The 19473-nt window shown below is 37.1% G+C and overlaps 1 protein-coding gene across 1 annotated transcript in view; it reads right to left on the reverse strand.

Annotated features, from left to right (window-relative positions):
• Nucleotides 1-19473, reverse strand: part of EFCAB5 (EF-hand calcium binding domain 5) — a 194975-nt gene that overhangs the window by 112662 nt on the left and 62840 nt on the right. The window contains 2 exon segments of the mRNA XM_043585552.1: nt 923-971; nt 4353-4509. Coding sequence (XP_043441487.1) covers nt 923-971; nt 4353-4509 — 206 coding nt within the window.

The raw sequence follows: 19473 nt of genomic DNA on the forward strand, positions 1-19473 counted from the left end.
AACCAATTTCTGTACATTGATTTTATATCCTGCAACTTTGCTGAATTCATGTATCAGTTCTAGATTACCAGTGTAATCTTTCAGGTTTTCCATGTAGAATATCATGTCATCTGCAAATAGTGAAAGTTTGACTTCTTCCTTGCCTATTTGGATGCCTTTTGTTTCTTTTTGTTGTCTGATTATTGAGACTAGGACCTCTAGTACTATGTTGAACAACAGTGGTGAGAGTAGACATGCCTGTTGTGTTCCTGATCTTAGGGGGAAAGCTCTCAGTTTTTCCCCATTGAGGATGGTATTAGCTGTGGGCCTTGAATATTTGGCTTTTATGATGTTGAGGTATGTTCCTTCTATCCCTACATTCTTGAGGGTTTTTATCCAGAAAGGATGCTGTGCTTTGTCAAATGCTTTTTCTGCATCTATTGAAAGTATCGTATGGTTCTTATCCTTTCTTTTACTAATGTGGTGTATCATGTTGATTGATTTGTGAATATTGAACCAGCCCTACAGCCCAGGAATAAATCCCACTTGTTCATGGTGAATAATTCTTTTAATGCAATGCATATAATTTTCTTATGTCTTTCCTTGTATTTCTATTTTATATTATAGTTCAGACATTATAACTCTCTTTTAAAATACTGTGTATGTAAGTAATATTTTCTAGGAACTTGATAGGATGATAAAGAGATAATACAGAATATTTATAATAAAACAGCATTTCAAAAGAATTGAAAATTGCTGATTGCTTTTCTGTTTTTCTACATTCTCCACCTGGAAAGAGCAAAAGAACTTAAGTACATTTATAAGAGCTTTGAAGAACATATATCTCAATATTGACTTTTCATCGTAATCCAGCATCCCTCCCCTCACTGCTCCCCTGCAAAAGAGGGACAAGTAGAAATACCACAGGAATAGGCAGGCTTACCAAGTTGGAAATCTGGATTTTGAAAAAATTCATGAAGGACATTCTGAATCTGCAAATTAAAGAAAGTAGACCATATATTACTTCAGTTATCATACATTTAGTATTTTAGACTAAAATCCATGTAGGAACTTTCAATTTAAGTCTTGGGTAACCTTTCTAACTCAGGGACAGAAACAGTAATAATTAACATTTAGTTTATATACTACTTCAAGGTATATCAAATGCTTTTTCATATATATCCTCAATGACTCCCATTGAGAACATTTTGTTGAGAACTAGGATGCCCAGAGTGATCCTATTTTATCCCCTCCAAGGACATTTCTAGTAACCCTCAGACACTAGGCACCTTTGGCAACCAGTTTAGCAATCCAAAGAATCCTCTATAATTCATTCTTCAATTACTAAAAAACAAAATTTCAGAGTTCTTCTTGGTCCATTAAAATTTTTTTAATGTTTATTTTTGAAAGAGAGAGTGAGAGAGGCAGCATGATGGGGGGAAGGGCAGAGAGAGAGGGAGATAAAGAATCCAAAGCAGGCTCCAGGGTCTGAACTGAGAGCACAGAGCCCCACGTGGGGTTCGAATTCACAAAACCGTGAGATCATGACCTGAGCCAAAGCTGGACGCTTAACCGACTGGTCCACCCAGGTGGCGTTGGTCCATTTTAAAAAATAGACTTGAGGGGCCCCTGGTTGGCTCAGTCAGTATAACATGCAATTCTTGATCTCCAAGTCCTGAGTTCAAGTCCCACATTGGGAGTAGAGCTTACTTAAAAAAAAAAAAGTAGACTTGATTTTTTAGGTCAACTTTACATTCACAGAAAAATTGAGCAGAAAGTGCAGAGTTTCCTTATACTCCCTGCCTCCTGCCACCACATACACAGCTTCCCCTGCTATCAACATTCCGCACCGCAGTGACACATTTGTTACAACTGATGAACCTACATGAAACATCACCACCCAAAGTCCATAGTTTACATTAAGAATCACTGTTTGATGTACATTTTATGAGTTTTGGCAAATGTATCATGATGTGTATCCATCATTTTGGCATTATACAGAATTGTTTCATCACACTAAAAATCTTCTGTGCTCTGCTTATCCATCCCTCCGTCTGCCTTCACTCCTGGAAACCACTGATCTTTTTACTCTCCATAGTTTTACCTTTTCCTGAATATCATAAAATTGGAGTCATACAGTAGATATTCTTCCAGATTCGCCCCTTTCACTTAGTAATACACATTTAAAGTTCTTCCATGTCTTTTCGTGGTTTGATAGCTCATTTCTTTTTAGTGCTGAGTAATATTACATTGTTTAGGTGTACCACAGTTTATTTATCCATTTAACCACGGAGGGAAATCTCGGCTGTTTCTAAGTTTTGGCAATTATGAAAAAAGCTGCTGTAAACATCCACATGCAGATTTTTCTGGGAACATAAGTTTTCAGCTCCTTTTGGGTAAATACAATAAGCATTATGGCTGGATCATATGATAAGACTGTGTCTGGTTTTACAAGAAACTGCCAAAGTGGCTGTACCATTTTGCATTATCACCAACAATTCCCACCAACTGCTGCACACTTTTGGCAGCATTTTATGTTGTCAAGGTTCCAGATTTTAACTATCCTGATAGGTGTGTAGTGGTATCTCATTGTTTTATTTTGCATTTCCTTGATGTCATGTGTGGAGCATATTTTCATATGCTTATTTGACATCTACATGTCTTTGGTGAAATGTCTGTTTAGGTCTTTTGCCCATCTTTAAGTCAGTTGTTTGTTTTCTTATTGTAGAAGAGTTCTTTGTATATTTTGGATAATAGTCTGTTATCAGATGTCTCTTTCGAAATATTTTCTTCCAGTCTGTGGCCTACCTTCCTTGGTCTATTTTTAATAATTCACTTTGAATTAAAAATATGCTTGGCCATGTATCTAGCCAAGAAATGTTCTCACACTTATGTATACCTAAAAGAATATGTTTAACTGTTAGAGTACAGTTGTTTTCTAAAGGTAAAAGACACAGGCTCTTAGTCTACAGAAGTAATTAGTCACACACATACAATAAACAAAGAGAAAAATGAAAACTATGTCTGTCCTTTTTTTTTTTAGATTTAAATCCAAGCTAGTTAACATATAGTGTAGTAATGGTTTCAGGAGTAGAATTTAGTGATTCATCACTTACATTTAACACTCAGTGCTGAACCCAACAAGTGCCCTCCTTAATGCCCATTACCCACTTAGCCCATCCCTCTACACAACACCCCTCTAGAACCCCTCAGTTTGTTCTTTGTATTTAAGAGTCTTTTATAGTTTGTCCCCCTCCCTGTTTTTATATAGAGAGTCTCCCTCTGCTTATATCTTTCTTTTTTAAATTTACATCCAAGTTAGTTAGCATATGGTGCAAGAATATGAATCCAGTGATTCATCCCCTACATATAATACCCAGTGCTCAACAAATGTCTTCCTTAATGCCCCTTGCCCATTTAGACCATCCCCCCTGCCACAACTCCTCCAGCAATCCTCAGTTTGTTCTATATATTTAAGAGTCTTTTATGTTTTGCTCCCCTCCCTGTTTTTAAATTATTTTTGCTTCCCTTCCCTTATGTTCATCTGTTTCGTATCTTGAATTCCACATTTGAGTGAAGTCATATGATATTTGTCTTTCTCTGGCTGACTAATTTTGCTTAGCATGATACACTCTAGTTCCATCCACATTGTTGCAAATGGCAAAATTTCATTCTTTTTGATTGCCGAATAATATTTCAATGGACATTGGGCTTTTTATATACTTTGGCTATTGTTGATAGTGCTGCTATAAACATTGGGGTGCATGTGCCCCTTTGAAACAACACACCTGTATCCTTTGGATAAATACCGAGTAGTGCAATTGCTGGGTCATAGGTTAGTTCTATTTTTAATTTTTTGAGGAATCTCCATGCTGTTTTCCAGAGTGGCTACACAATTTGCATTCCCACCAACAGTGCAAAAATGTTTCCTTTCTCCTCATCCTAGCCAGCATTTTTTGTTTCCTGAGTTGTTAATTTTAGCCATTCTGACAGGTGTGAGGTGGTATCTCATTGTGGTTTTGATTTGTATTTCCCTGATGATGAGTGATGTTGAGCATTTTTCCATGCGTCTGTTAGCCATCTGGATGTCTTCTTTGGAAAATGTCTGTCCTTAATGAAGAGTTTGGGAACCTCAGCCAGAGTCAATATTTTAGAAATAGCTAGAATTTAGAAATAGCTAGCTAGAATTTTTTAAAAATGCTCAAGAGAAAATTGAAGAAATTGGCTCTCATGGACCAAACAGGTCAAGAATCAGCTTACCTCAGTAACACTGAAAATTTAGAGGTAGGTTTCTGGCACTCCACTCAATATTCCAACAATCATCCTCTTATCACCCACTCTACCTCCCCTTCACAGATATCCTCCTTTCTTACCACTACCACAGGAATCATTCCTTTGGGGTCTAGAATCCATTCACTGAACTGCTCCTGCAGAGCCTGTTTCCGTGTATTGGCCACCTTGATTTTGACTTCATTTATGTATTCTCTTTCTTCTCGTTTCTGTTTAATACTCTCCTTCATCTTGGATACTCTGAAGGAGGTCAAAATAAAAGACAGGTTGAGTTAAGACTGTTGGGTTTGATTCAGATTGTTCAAATGGCAGAAAACAAGAATTCAGAGCCTCATTTAAAATTTGTTCCTGTCTTTACTCCATGAAATCTTCTTGATTTAGGCCTGAGGTGACCCCCTCTCCCCCCAGCACTTACTGAATTTGGCACTGATCACAGGCTGTCTTCTAGTATTATTTGAGTTTTTATAGAGGTGGGCCTTATTTTGCCCAAGAAAATATCATACTTAAGAAATACTAAAATAGCCCTAGAGGCTGCCACATATACCTAAAAGCAAAGCTGAATGCACTAAAGCCTTACAGTGGTGGGGCTCTCTCTTCTCTGGATACAGAAATCATCTGGAAAGATTCTGATTTCCGGTCTATGGTGGAAGTATAGAAGCTGCATTTATAATAAGCATCTTAGGTAGTTCTAATGTCTTGGACCAAACTTTTGATTTCTGTCTAGGAATATATATTGCCAATTTCCTTTAAACATCTAGAGTCAAATACTTTGACAGTCCCTGAGCATCATAGTTATCCTTATATTCAGAGAGAGTTACATTATCCATGTTGGGAATGGGAGAAGAATTGTGATTTTGATTGTTCCCATATTTGTCATCCCTATTAGGACTCTAAAACCCCAAACTGGTTTGGATTGAAACACCAAAATATCTCAAAGTAATCAAAATATCTGCTGGTTTCAAATACAATTTGCTTGAGCCAGGTCTTCTTGTTTTAAAAAAGAAAGACTAAGGTCTTCCAATCTGATCTGATAGATTTGGAAACACAAAAGAATTTACAATTAGGACTGGTAAATTGGATACCTCTAATAATCCAAAAGAATTAATCGAAACCTAAGTCATTGCTTTATGCTCATATAAGGCCTTCAAAATTTTTGTGACCACTCAAATTCTATCCATTCATTCAAGCAGTGCAAGGAACATCTTCCTCTTACAGCATCATTTGCCTATATTAAAATTGAATGTTTTATTTCATCAAAACCAATTCTAATCAGCTTATATTGAGAACTGGCTATAAACTTTGAGTGACCGCAGTGTACCAGACCATTGCTGGGCCTAACTGAAGACTCTGGACTGCTGAACATTGGGACTTGTTTTAATCAATCTTGTACAAACCTATGGATTCCCTCTGTCCCATAGAGTGTGATAGTTTTCAGTTGTTATAACTGTAACCATTACAAACTTTTTGAAACTCCTATATTTTCCCCTTCTGTGAAGTAGTTAGTGAATTCTTCACTGCTGTATCTTCCATTGCCTGGCAAGTTAATAAGTTAAGTTTTTGCTTGTTTCTTTTTAAGCTATGGTGGTCTTAGTTTCACAAAGCTAAACTGGACTTCTTGGCATCCCTGGAGCATGTCCATATTATTTCTGTGATGAGTATTCCTATAAAAATCCACATATGACATGTGTCTACTTAATTATTATACTTACTTAATTCTTATTTTTGTTTATTCACCCATATCTTATTATGAAAGGTATAATGACTGAAGCAAAGTCCAAGTTACTGGATAATCAAATATTTGAATAGATGAATAATTAGGCTTATCTAGAATTTTATAAAATGATTAAAAACAGTTATCATAGCTTCCTTATTAAATACTGAAAATTAATTCTGAGATTACAAAATTAAATAATTACCCCAAATTAAGACATATCTTGTAATAATCATATGTGCCTAAAAACAAGAACAAAAAGGCAAAAAAAAAAAAAACCCACAAAAAACAAAACAAAACAAAAAAACCCCAAACAAACCCAAAACTCACACAAGAAAAGTTTCATCATGAAAATGAAAGCAGGGTTAGAATAAGTTAGTTAATTCATTAACAAATACTTATTGAGCATTACTTATACAACACAGTGTTAGAGACTGGGGATGTGAAGATGAATACTACAGACAGTTCCTGCTTACATTATAGCAGGGGAAACAACCATTACAATTGTCATAAATGCAGTAAAAGAGAAACACAGGGTGCAATAAGAGATCATATAAGGGAAGAATTTCACAATGAAGTGGTATGTGAGCTAAACTCTAAAGGATTGGTAGGATAAGATAAAGAGGAAGGAGAAGAATGATACAGAGGGGATGGCAAACGACAAGATCCTGAGGTGAAAAGAAGCATAATATGTTTGAAGACCTGAAAGTAATCCTGTGTGCCTGGAGTAAGTATAGAGTGTGAGAAGAGAAGCAGCAGTGAAGGCTAGAAAGTAAGTCCTATGCTAGCTTGGTTGGATGGTGATGACGTTACCAGGATCCAGTTAACCCATTTGGATTCTATTTGGAGTCTCGTGTTCAATGGCCTGGAAATATAGACTAGGTTTTGTTTCTTTATTAAAAAGAGGGATGAAATGATGTCTGAGCTGAGACCTAAAGCTTGTGGGGGATCTAGCCAAACAAAGAGAGGGACCAAGTGGGTCATACAAGGAAAGTCTTATAGGCCTATTTAGGGATTTGGGTCTTTATCTTAAGAGTAAGTGGAGACCATTGAAAGGTTCCATACTGGGGGAAAATGGGATAAGATTAACCTTTTTTAAAAAATAATAACTTCTGTTACAAGTAAAGAATGGGTTGCAAGAGGGTAAGAGTGGATATAAATATACCAATCAGGAGCCTGCTGTAATAATGCAGGTGAGAGCTGATGGTAGTTTAGACTAGGGTGGCAGCAGCAGGGAAGGTCAGAAATGAACAGATTTGAGAGAAGAAGGTAAAACCAATAGGACTTAATGATTGATGAAAAGCACACAGTCAGAAAGTAGAAGGTGTCAAGTTGCATCTCTCAGGTTTGGGCTTGAAAATCTTGATGCAAAACGAAATAAGAAAATGACTTGTGGAAGATGAAGTGCTTATGAAACATCCAAGTACAGATATTGAGTACATGCATATCCTGGTTTGAAGCTCAAAAAAGATGTTTGGGCTAGAGATATAAATCTAAGAGTCATGAAGGTACAGATGGTAACTGAAGTCATGTGTTGGAATGAGCGCACTCAGCAATGATTTTGGGTGACAGGACAACCACAACTTAAGGAACCTTAATATTTGAAGATCAGATGGCAGAGAATGAGCCAGCATAGGATACTGAGAAGAACTAAAATGAGGTAGAAGGAAAAAAGTAAAGAATAATATCATGGAAGGGTAAGAAAAGAGTATCTCAAGGAGGAAATGGTCAACATTATTGAATATTGCTAAGAGGCCAAGTAAGATGAGGATTGCAAACTTTCCACTAGGCTTGGAAAAATGGAGAACATTGTGATCTCAGTAAGTGACATTTATGAAAGACAGCCTGGAATGAAAGCCAGATATAACAGGTTGAGAAATGTGTTGGGAGTGGGAAAAAATGTATATGGACAACTGCTTTGATAAAGTTAGCTATGTTTTAGTTACATTTCTTCAACTTGAGGGTATAAATTCCTCACAACAAGAACCAAATTTTGAATTTTTTCCCTATAAGGTATGGCTCAACATTGAGTACTTGATAGTTATGCAATAAATACTGATTAACTGAGACTCCTCAATAAATCTTAATTTATAAGATTAATAATTAATAATTTATTATCTTAATACTGATTAACTGAGACTCCTTAATAAATTATTAATTTATCTAACACATATTTATTGAGCCCCAACTCATGTCAAGTACTGTGTTCAGTATTAAAAATACAGATATGATAGAAAATAGTCCTTGTCTTCAAAGAGATTATAGGGAGGTAAATCAACAATTACATTAAAAAATGTGCTAAATGCTGACATGAGCCTACAGGTGCTTCAGGAATATAAAGAAAGAGTACCTAACCCAGAGAAGGTGAGACAGAAAGTATCCAGAGGAAGTCATACTTGGGCTGATTCCTGAAGCACAAGGAAAAATTGTCCAGCAAGAGAAAGGAGGGGAAGGATATTCTAGATGGAGAAAGCTGGCACTCTGGATTAGAGGAAAGGACATCTGGCTAGTGGTTTTCTTTAGTTGATATGTAAGAGATAATAAAATTGATGTGCATAAAGAATGTAGCCTATCTAGCCCAGATGAGTGAAGTCAGGGCTTTATGATCTGAGTTCAATCTCACTACATGCTGGGTACCTCATATCTAGTGTCTGCAAGTTTTAAGCTGGACTTGATGGTGAAGATTTCTATTCCCCCCCCCCCCCCCCGCCTTTTTTTAGCAACAGTAATTGAAGAGTGGTCAAGATTTCTATTTCCAAATCAGGTGGTTGAACTCCAACTAAACCACCTTCTTGGAAGCATATGAGCAAGGCAGAGGACATTTCCCACTGGATATTTCCCATGGGAGTCCTGGAAAGCATCTATTTTGATGATGTAGGACTGAGGTTGGGTAGAGGATATATAAACCAGTGTGGTAGCACATAAGGTCTTCCATCTGTTCTCTACTATAAATAGAAAAAAAATCCTATTTTCTTCTGAGGATATCAGTTACTGGATAGTTTAAAATGAATCAATAGTTGGGGCACCTGGGTGGCTCAATGGGTTAAGCGTCCGACTTTGGCTCAGGTCATGATCTCACCATTGGTGGGTTTGAGCCCCACATCGGGCTCTGTGCTGACAGCTTGGAACTTGAAGCCAGAGCCTGCTTCGGATTCTGTGTCTTCCTCTCTCTCTGACCTTCCCCCACTTGCACTCTGTCTCTCTTTCAAAAAAAAAAAAATAAACATTACAAATTTTTTTTAAATGAATCAATAGCTTTATCTGGCAAATCCTAGGAATTTCTGGATATCCTGGATAGTCTTATTCCAGGACCACCACACCTTGTCATGCATTGTGACAGATATCCAGCCCCAGCTGGAGTGAACTTGACGTAGGAACTTCAGTCTTTTTAACATCAGGAATGTCTATGCCACTGAAGTAGGACCACAGACTCATTCACCATCAAGTTTCAGGGTGTGTGTTTGAAGGATATTAGGATAACATTCAAGGAGACCATGATTTCTCAGTCTGTAAGAACTTGAATTTCTAAGTACTTAATAAGGGGATATATACATATGCAACAAAGTGTGGCCTAGAGATGGATAGGAAACTAGTAATATATTAACATTGTTATTATGCTTCGGGTTGAACAAAAATAGAACCTACTTGATAAAGTCCTACCACACGCCATTGGCTGTAATAGTCATTCAAATGCTATAAAAACACATTTTCCCTATCTATCCACTCACTTTTGGCATAATCTGTTATACTGGATTGATAAACTATGATATTCAGTATGAATTGACAAAATGATTGATATTAATAATATCACTTGTGGGAGAAGCGCCCATGGGATTTCCTAGCTTAATATAACCATAAGAGTTTGGCTGGGTAAAGAGGTGACAGCTGGTGTGGCGTATGAGCAGACAGACATCTGTCTAGGAAGTCACTGTCTCCTGGCAACCAAAGAAGATCCATATCATTCCTTTAGTCTTGCCAAGTCCTGGTGACTGGTGTATTGTAAGCATGAGTTAGACATTTTGGGGTTTTTTTTGAAACACAAAAAGTAAGTACTTTGAAGTAAACCATCAAACCTTTGCAGATACCAAATTCCAATAGAAACATACACAATGGGTGCTGTCATATGGTCTGCATAAGTTCTTTGAACACTATACAATGAGTTAATTCTCAGGGAATTACTGAGTAAAACATTTTTTAAATTATTAAGTAAAATAAAGAGTGCTGTCTCTTTTCCTTTTAGTTTTTACTTGGCTTATATGTATCCTTAATGCTTGAGCATTTATCCTGACTTATTTTTCTCCTTTATGTAGCTGTGGTGGAGAAAGTAATTCTATGAAATAGTTTGTCGTGATTCTTCTCTTTGTGCGTTAAATGTTCCATTGTTACTTCATAAGGCTAATAAAGAGTTGTCAAAGGGAAAATGCACAAAAGGTATCTCAAGGTGCTGCACAGACCCCACACTGATTATGCAGTAAGCAAAGGATGTAGGGGGCGCCTGGGTGGCGCAGTCGGTTAAGCGTCCGACTACTTCAGCCAGGTCACGATCTCGCGGTCTGTGAGTTCGAGCCCCGCGTCAGGCTCTGGGCTGATGGCTCAGAGCCTGGAGCCTGTTCCCGATTCTATGTCTCCCTCTCTCTCTGCCCCTCGCCCGTTCATGCTCTGTCTCTCTCTGTCCCAAAAATAAATAAACGTTGAAAAAAAAATTAAAAAAAAAAAAAAAAAGCAAAGGATGTAGGAATCTAAGATCGTTACCAAGCCAGAACCTGGTAGGCATCACTATAATTGCCACACAGGAAAAGATCCAGCTTTTTGCCTTGGGTCTCTTATATCTACTTCCTAGTTCATTTGAATTCTCATCTACGCTCAGGACTATATATCAGGACTGGAAGAGAAAAGTGAAGACATTTACAGTATAATAGGCCCTGCTTCTCTGGAATAGTAAAATTCTAGCATTAATAGTCTCTCTGTAATTTTTAAAGTTTTTTTTTAATTCCAGTTAGTTAATATACATCTCTGTAATATTCCTTTACTGTTTAAATTTTTTTATTTTTAGAAATATGATATAGTAAAATTGACCTTTTTTGGTACATAGTTTTATAAATTTAAACACAAACATAAATGTGTAACCACCACTATAATCAGGCTATTGGAAGTTCATAATCCTATTTTAAAAGCAAATGCTTTTCATTATCAGTTCACAATAAGGCAGTCGTGACTTATAAAATATGCATTCACAAGCACAGGAGGAATCAAGAGTCAGAGGGAAAAGATACTGAAAGAAAGATGTTAAAAGAAAAGAAAATCTGAAGGAAAGCAAAAGGACAGAAACCTAACATATCAATTTTGCAAAATTACCCACAAGAATTAAAGTCCACTTCAATTCTTTATCTGTTGTTCAGAAACCCTGATGAAAAGCAATAAGGGTATATTGCATATGTAAAACTTACAAACAACAGTGATATTTTATTTTTTAGTTAAGTGGCTACCACTATAAAAATTGTTCCAAGTCAGTAAGGAGCGTCTTCTCTATCTATTGTTCTTGGGCACCAAACAGAGACGAATCCCTTTTTACCCAGGGAAGTAGTGAGATGAAAAAAATTTTGGATCTAGTTGAGGCAAATGAATGCTTTAACATCATCACCAGAAGATAAAGTCTTGACAAACCAAACAAAAATCTTATTTGTCTTTTTTCTTGAATATAAGAAGAAAAACTCTCATTCCTAAAATAAATGGACTTCTCCAAAACTCTGTAAGATGACCCAAACAATGATATAGTTTAGAGAATTTAAAAGCAAGACTGTTTTAGCTAAGATTCCTGTGTTTCCAAGCTTTAATGAATAGATATTGTGCTGTTGTAAAAGTATGTCAAGGATTTCTGAATATTCTGCAGATGCCTGACACTGTCATATGTTGGCATATAGATCTTGAATTTTTGCAGAAAGAGATAAAGCCCTACTCCTGACAATCTAGGCAAACAAAGCATCTATGATTACTTTAACCCTTTCATGAAATTCCTACAGTATTGCTCCAATAGAAACTAGGGCTCTTATCAACCTTCAAATGACCTTAAATATTCAAACTCTCAATTCAAGAAGCATCACCGAAATAAACTCTGTTGTGTTGTGTCATTTGTTGGCAATGAGACCTAGGCCAGTGTCCAAGTGCGCCCATTACTATTCTTATTATAGATATTGATAAATGACTAGTTTTATGTACTGATTGAGATTTACATATCCCTAACAGGAGGAAGGATTTGTCAATGTATTGACTTACAGCCTTGACACCAGCTCTCAGATTTTAAGTATTTTTCATGGTAATTGATCTAAATACAAATCTAATTTATTGCTTTGCAAGAACAGATGGTGAACAGAAATGTTCTTTAAGCTAGTTATTAAATTTAATGACACTGCCCCCTGCTGCTGTTGGAAGTTTTCACTAGTACTAAAATTCCCTTAATTTGGTTTCTCTACATAATTGGTTTTGAAACTTTTGTCAGTGTGTAGAATGACCTTCTGTGGAACTTGTTTTCAATGCATCCCTAAAGGTTCTGGTTCAGAAGATGTGAGGAAGAAGCTAGGAATCTGCACTTTTTTACCAAGCATCCAGGTAATCATGATGTCATTCTTAGGCAACAACACTCTGAGAAAGACTGTTTGAACTGAAATTTAAAATGCCATGTCCACCTATAAAATAAAACAAAAGAAGAGTTCTGTACATATCTCTTACTTTACTCTAGAGGAATATATGTACCCAATTTCAAAAGAATTGTTATTCTAAAGCTTCTGATTAGTTCCTTACCCTATAGGAAGAATACTAAAACAAATCACAAGGAATTTTAGATTCTTTTATAAATTTTAGGCAATCCCTATCAAAATAACCCTAGCATTCTTCACAGAGCTAGAACAAACAATCCTAAAATTTGTATGGAATCAGAAAAGACCCAGAATAGCCAAAGCAATCTTGAAAAGAAAACCAAAGCTGGAGACATCACAGTCCCAGACTTCAAGCTGTATTACAAAGCTGTAATAATCAAGACAGCATGGTATCGGCGCAAAAACAGACACACAGACCAATGGAATAGAATGGAGACTCCAGAATTGGACCCACAAAAGTATAGCCAACTAATCTTTGACAAAGCAGGAAAGAATATCCAACGGAAAAAAGACAGTCTCTTTAACAAATGGTGCTGGGAGACCTGGACAGCAACATGAAGAAGAATGAAACTAGACCACTTTCTTATACCACTCACAAACATAAACTCAAAATAGATAAAGGACCTGAATGTGAGACAGAAAACCATCAAAACCCTAGAGGAGAAAGCAGGAAAAAACCTCTCTGACCTCAGCCGCAGCAATTTCTTACTTGACACATCTCCAAAGAAAAGGGAATTAAAAGCAAAAATGAACTATTGAGACCTCATGAAGATAAAGAGCTTCTGCACTGCAAAGGAAACAATCAACAAAACTAAAAGGCAACCAACGGAATGGGAAAAGATATTTGCAAATGACATATCAGACAAAAGGCTAGTATCCAAAATCTATAAAGAACTCACCAAACTCCACACCCAAAACCCAAATAATCCAGTGAAGAAATAGGCAGAAAACAAGAATAGACACTTCTCTAAAGAAGACATCCGGATGGCCAACAGGCACATGAAAAGATGCTCAATGTCACTCCTCATCAGGGAAGTACAAATCAAAACCACACTCAGATACCATCTCATGCCAGTCAGAGTGGCTAAAATGAACAAATCTGGAGACCATAGATGCTGGAGATGTGGTGGAACAGGAACCCTCTTGCACTGTTTGTGGGAATGCAAACTGGTGCAGCCTCTCTGGAAAACAGTGTGGAGGTTGCTCAAAAAATTAAAAATAGATCTACCCTATGACCCAGGAATAGCACTGCTAGGAATTTACCCAAGGCATACAGGAGTACTGATGCATAGGGGCACTTGTACCCCAATGTTTATAGCAGCACTTTCAACAATAGCCAAATTATGGAAAGAGCCTAAATGTCCATCAACTGATGAATGGTTAAAGAAATTGTGGTTTATATACACAATGGAATACTACTTGGCAATGAGAAAGAATGAAATATGGCTTTTTGTAGCAATGTGGATGGAACTAGAGAGTGTTATACTAAGTGAAATAAGTCATACAGAGAAAGACAGATCCCATATGTTTTCACTCTTATGTGGATCCTGAGAAACTTAACAGAAACCCATGGGGGAGGGGAAGGAAAAAAAAAGTTAGAGAGGGAGGGAGCCAAACCATAAGACTCTTAAAAACTGAGAATAAACTGAGGGTTGATGGGGGGTGGGAGGGAGGGGAGAGTGGGTGATGGATATTGAGGAGGCACCTGTTAGGATGAGCACTGGGTGTTGCATGGAAACCAATTTGACAATAAATTTCGTATAAAAAAAAAAAAGCTTCTGTACAGCGAAGGAAACAATCAACAAACCTAAAAGGCAACCGACATAATGGGAGAAGATATTTGCAAATGACATATCAGATAAAGGTTAGTATCCAAAATCTATAAAGAACTTATCAAACTCAACACCCAAAAAACAAATAATCCAGTGAAGAAATGGGCAAAAGACATGAATAGACACTTCAAAGTTTATTGAAGATAGATAACCAGATGGCCAAAGAAAATATCCAGATGGCCAACCGACACATGAAAAAAATGCTCAACATCACTCATCATTAGGGAAATATAAATTAAAACCACAATGAGATACCACCTCACACCTGTCAGAATGGCTAGAATTAACAACTCAGGAAACAACAAATGTTGGCAAGGATGAGGAGAAAGGGGAACATTCTTGCACTGTTGGTGGGAGTGCAAACTGGTGCAGACATTCTGGAAACCAGTGTGGAGGTTTCTCAAAAAATTAAAAATAGAACTACCCTACGACCCAGGAATTGCACTACTAGGTATCTATCAAAGGGATATAGGTGTGCTTTTTCGAAGGGGCACATGCCCCCCAGTGTTTACAGCAGTGCTATCGACAATAGCCAAAGTATGGAAAGAACCCAAATGTCCATGGTCGAATGAAGGCATAAAGAAGATGTGGTATCAGTGATCAAAAAGAATGAAATTTTGCCATTTGCAACAACATGGATGGAACTAGAACGTATTATGCTGAGCGAAATGAGTCAATCAGAGAAAGACAAATATCATATGACTTCACTCATATGAGGAATTTAAGATACAAAACAGATGAACATAAGGGAAAGGAAGCAAAAATAATAATATAAAAACAGGGAGGGGGACATCACATAAGAGACTCTTATACAGAGAACAAACAGAGGGTAACTGGAGGGGTTGTGGGAGGGCGATAGGCTAAATGGGTAAGGGGCATTTAGAAATCTACTCCTGAAATCATTGTTGCACTATATGCTAACTAACTTGGATGTAAATGTGAAAATAAATAAATTATTAAAATATAAATAAATATATATTTATTTTTGTTTTTATATTATTTATTATTATATAATATATGTAATATATGTTATATATTATATAATTAGTATATGTTATAATTATATTATATTAAATTATATTTAAATTAAATTAAAATTAATTAAAATATATTAAATATATTATTATATTATTTTACATATATATGTATATTAAGTATATTATGTATATTTAAGTATAGGCATGCCAGAAGACATTCAGAGGAAAATATGAAGATTTAGGAAGAGAATCAGAGTGCCTTATTTGTTTGTTGTTGTTCTTAGTTTGTTTTTTCAGATCTGGAAGAGAGCTAGATGTTATCTAGACCAGGGGTCAGCAAACCAAGCCTAGTGCCCAAATCTGGTCTGCTGCCTGATATTGTATCACTCAAAAGCTAAGATGGGCTGTTACATTTTAAAATAGTTTTTAAAAATCAAAATAAGAATAATGTGTTGTAGAATGGTAGAAAATCTATGAAATTCACATTTGGTATTCATAAATAAAGTTTTCTTGGAATATAGCCATGCTTACTCATTTACCTATTGTGTATAGCTACTTTTGTATACTACAACAGCAAAATTGAGTAGTTGTGACTAAAGTTTCCAGGCAAAAAGCTTTTAATTTTTATGTAATCAAATTTATCAATAATTTCACAATTTTGGGGTGTCTGGGTGGCTCAGTCAGTTAAATGTCTGACTTCAGCTCAGGTCATATCTCACAGTCCGTAGGTTCGAGCTCCGCATCAGGCTCTGTGGTGACAGCTTGGAGCCTGGAGCCTGCTTCGGCTTCTGTGTCTCCCTCTCTCTCTGCTCTTCCCCCACTTATGCTCTCTCTCTTTCTCTCAATAATAAATAAACATTAAAAAAATAATTTCACAATTTTGAGTCGTGGTGAAAAAGGTTTTTCTCTGGTAATAAAGGGTTTAACCCCTGGTTTCTTCTAGCTTTTATATGGTTTCATTTTATACATACATATACTTAGTAGGATATGTTCTATGGATAAAAAAGCTGCAAATAAATCTAAAACATCATTTAGTAGGGACGCCTGGCTGGTTCAGTCCGTTAAGTGTCCAACTTCAGCTCAGGTCATGATCTTGTGGATTGTGGGTTTGAGCCCCACGTCAGGCTCTGTGCTGATGGCTCAGAGCCTGGAGCCTGCGTCAGATTCTGTATTTCCCTCTCTCTGTGCCCTTACCCCACTCTCTGCCCTTACTCCACTCTCTCTCTCTCTCTCTCTCTCAAAAATAAATAATAATAAACATTAAAAAACGTTTTTAAACATCATTTAGTAGCTCTATTATTAGTAGGATTATTACCATTGTTATTTTTAAGTTATTTTACATAAATTGTAGGATAAGACAACTAATTCTGTCAATGTTGTTAGGAGCCAAGATTGTCAGTAAGAAAAAAAAAGAGAGCTACAAATATAAACTCAAGGATAGGTAAAAAAACAAAAACAAAACAAAACAAAACAAAAAAAACAACCCTGCAATATTATATTTGATATGAAATGATCAATATTTACTCATTATTTAAAAAAAATTATACTTGTTCACCCTAAAAGAGCCTAAAGCAATATGATACAATATTTTTGAGCATTCCTAGCTCTCAGATGAGTGATCCCCATTAAAAGGAACTAAGAATCCTTTTAAAAAATGCATGAAGCTTCCAAAGACTAAAGGAGTAATGTTGGAAGAACACAGGGGCCAAAGTTGGGTCAAGCTGAGGATCAAGTCAGTAAAGTGTCTGACTTCAGCTCAAGTCATGATCTCATGGTCCATGAGTTCAAGCCCCATGTGGGGCTCTGTGCTGACAGCTCAGAGCCTGGAGCCTGGTTCAGCTTCTGTGTCTCCCTCTCTCTCTGCCCTTCCTGCACTTGCTCTCTGTCTGTCTGTCTGTCTGTCTCTCCATCTCAAAAGTAAATAAACATCAAAACAAAATAAAAAATTAACTATAATGGATTAAAATACATTGAATATATATTAAAATCAATGTGTCCATTATGATACTCAAAAGGAACCTTTCCCCCAAAAGGGAAAACAATCTTTCAAATTTGCCCCTCCAGGTGACTATTGATAGATCAATAGGTAGACACATAGATACACAGAGATACAATATACAATACTCTGAAAATCTGTAATTAAAAGGAAAGAATTAAACATTAATTTTGTCTTACTAGTAGGAAGCATATTTCAATGTAACCAAATACATAGCAATCAAATGTGATTTATTGTAGGGATTCCAATGGCTCAAAATTAGGAAACCTATTAATAAAATTCATCATTAACAGGTCTAGGGTGAAAATCAAATGATTATCTTCACAGGTGTTGAAAAAGTGTTTGACAAAATTAACAGTCTTGAGCTTGAAAAATCACTCTATAAAGGAGTTAGAAAGAGAAGAACAATCAAAACACAAACCCAGCAAAAGGAAGGAAATAATAAAGATTGGAGCAGAAATAAATAATATAGAAGCTAAAAAAAGAAAAAGAAAAGCTTTTCTTTTCTCTGCCATAATGGTGTGTGCAGTTGAGTGTTCTTTCCATGTCTTCTCACAAGACTTTCAGGATCAAGCAATTCTTGGCCAAGAAACAACGCAGAATCTTCCCATTCTTCAGTGGAATCAGATGAAAACTGGTAATAAAATCATGTACAACTTCAAGAGGAGGCATTGGAGAATAACCAAGCTGGGACTATAAGGGATCACACATGAGATGGCACACATAGTTATGCTACATGAAGGGCATGTACTTGTATCTTGGGACTCTGTAAACATTGCTGCTACCTAAACAACAGACGTATTTTATCCAGGGAAATGAATTTCTCTTACTATGCTTCAGTAGGTTGCTTCGGTAATAAATATGTGAGACCTTGGTTTGAAAAAATAAATGAATTTTTAAAATTTAAAAACAATATAACAGATGAAACCAGGAGCTGGTTCTTTGAAAAGGTCAACAAAATTGGGGGTGGGGGAGGAGTTAAGATGGTAGAGCAGTATGGAAACTCTGAGCTTGTCTCATCCTTGAAATGCAGCTGGTCAGCACAAAACCATTTGAACACCTAGGATATTGACCTGAGGACTAACACAACAATCTGCATAACTTGAGCCACAGAACTTGGCAGGTACACGGTACAGAGAGGTAAATTGTGGGAGAGAAAAGCTGTGGAGTGTAGGGAGCCATTTTTGTGGAGAGGGCAGAGAGAGAAAGAGAATTGGGGAGAGTGCAGCACAACAGTGTCATGCAGGAAAAGCACTCTGCCCAAAAGTAGCTGGAGAGAAAGAGAGAGAAAGAGTGAAAACACTCACAGGGGACTGAACAAGAAATCTGTACCCCAAAACCTTTGATGGGGAGAAAAGAGAGGGTTTCAATACTAACTGGATTCTATAAACAGTGGAGCACAGAGTCTGAAGGTTGGGAGCTCAGTGCCTGGTGGTGCTCTGGTGAGGAAGTAGGGTGAATCCCCAGGAGCAGGCAGTGTGGTCTGCGGGGGTCCATGTGCCACACGGGGAGGAGTGGTTCCCCTGCTTGGAGTGAATTTGGTAGAGAGGATACAGCCACCCTGTGGGCAAAGGTCCCAGCAGACAACAGAGAGCAGCTACATTTGCTGGTATTGGAAGAAAGATGCCAGAGTGTGGTGAAACCTGGCACTGGCTGTGTGTTGTGATTTACCATACTCTCTGAAACTCTGCTGCTGTGTGATCACATGAACGTTTTCTGGGGCAAGCCAGCATCCAGCCATTGCTCAGTGAGACCCTCCGTCAAAGAGCTGGCTCATGTCCAAGCCACAGGGGTCTCTGAAGTGTGGGGTTTTGAAACACTTCCCCATCTGAGATAAAACTCTGGAGGGAGGTGTCACCTGGCTGGTGACAGCTTGGACACAGATAGGGTAGAGGTGCAGAATGGATGGAGGCCTGAGACAAAGGAGGGGTGCTTGATCTTGGGTCAGTGAGAATGTCAAGTTCCTGCACCAGAGACTTTGGGGTTGGCTGAAGCCATTTCTACTTCTGCGCATGCACATGCCTACTGCACTGAT

This window comes from Prionailurus bengalensis, chromosome E1 (genome assembly GCF_016509475.1).
Source record: "Prionailurus bengalensis isolate Pbe53 chromosome E1, Fcat_Pben_1.1_paternal_pri, whole genome shotgun sequence".
Lineage (NCBI taxonomy): Eukaryota > Metazoa > Chordata > Mammalia > Carnivora > Felidae > Prionailurus > Prionailurus bengalensis.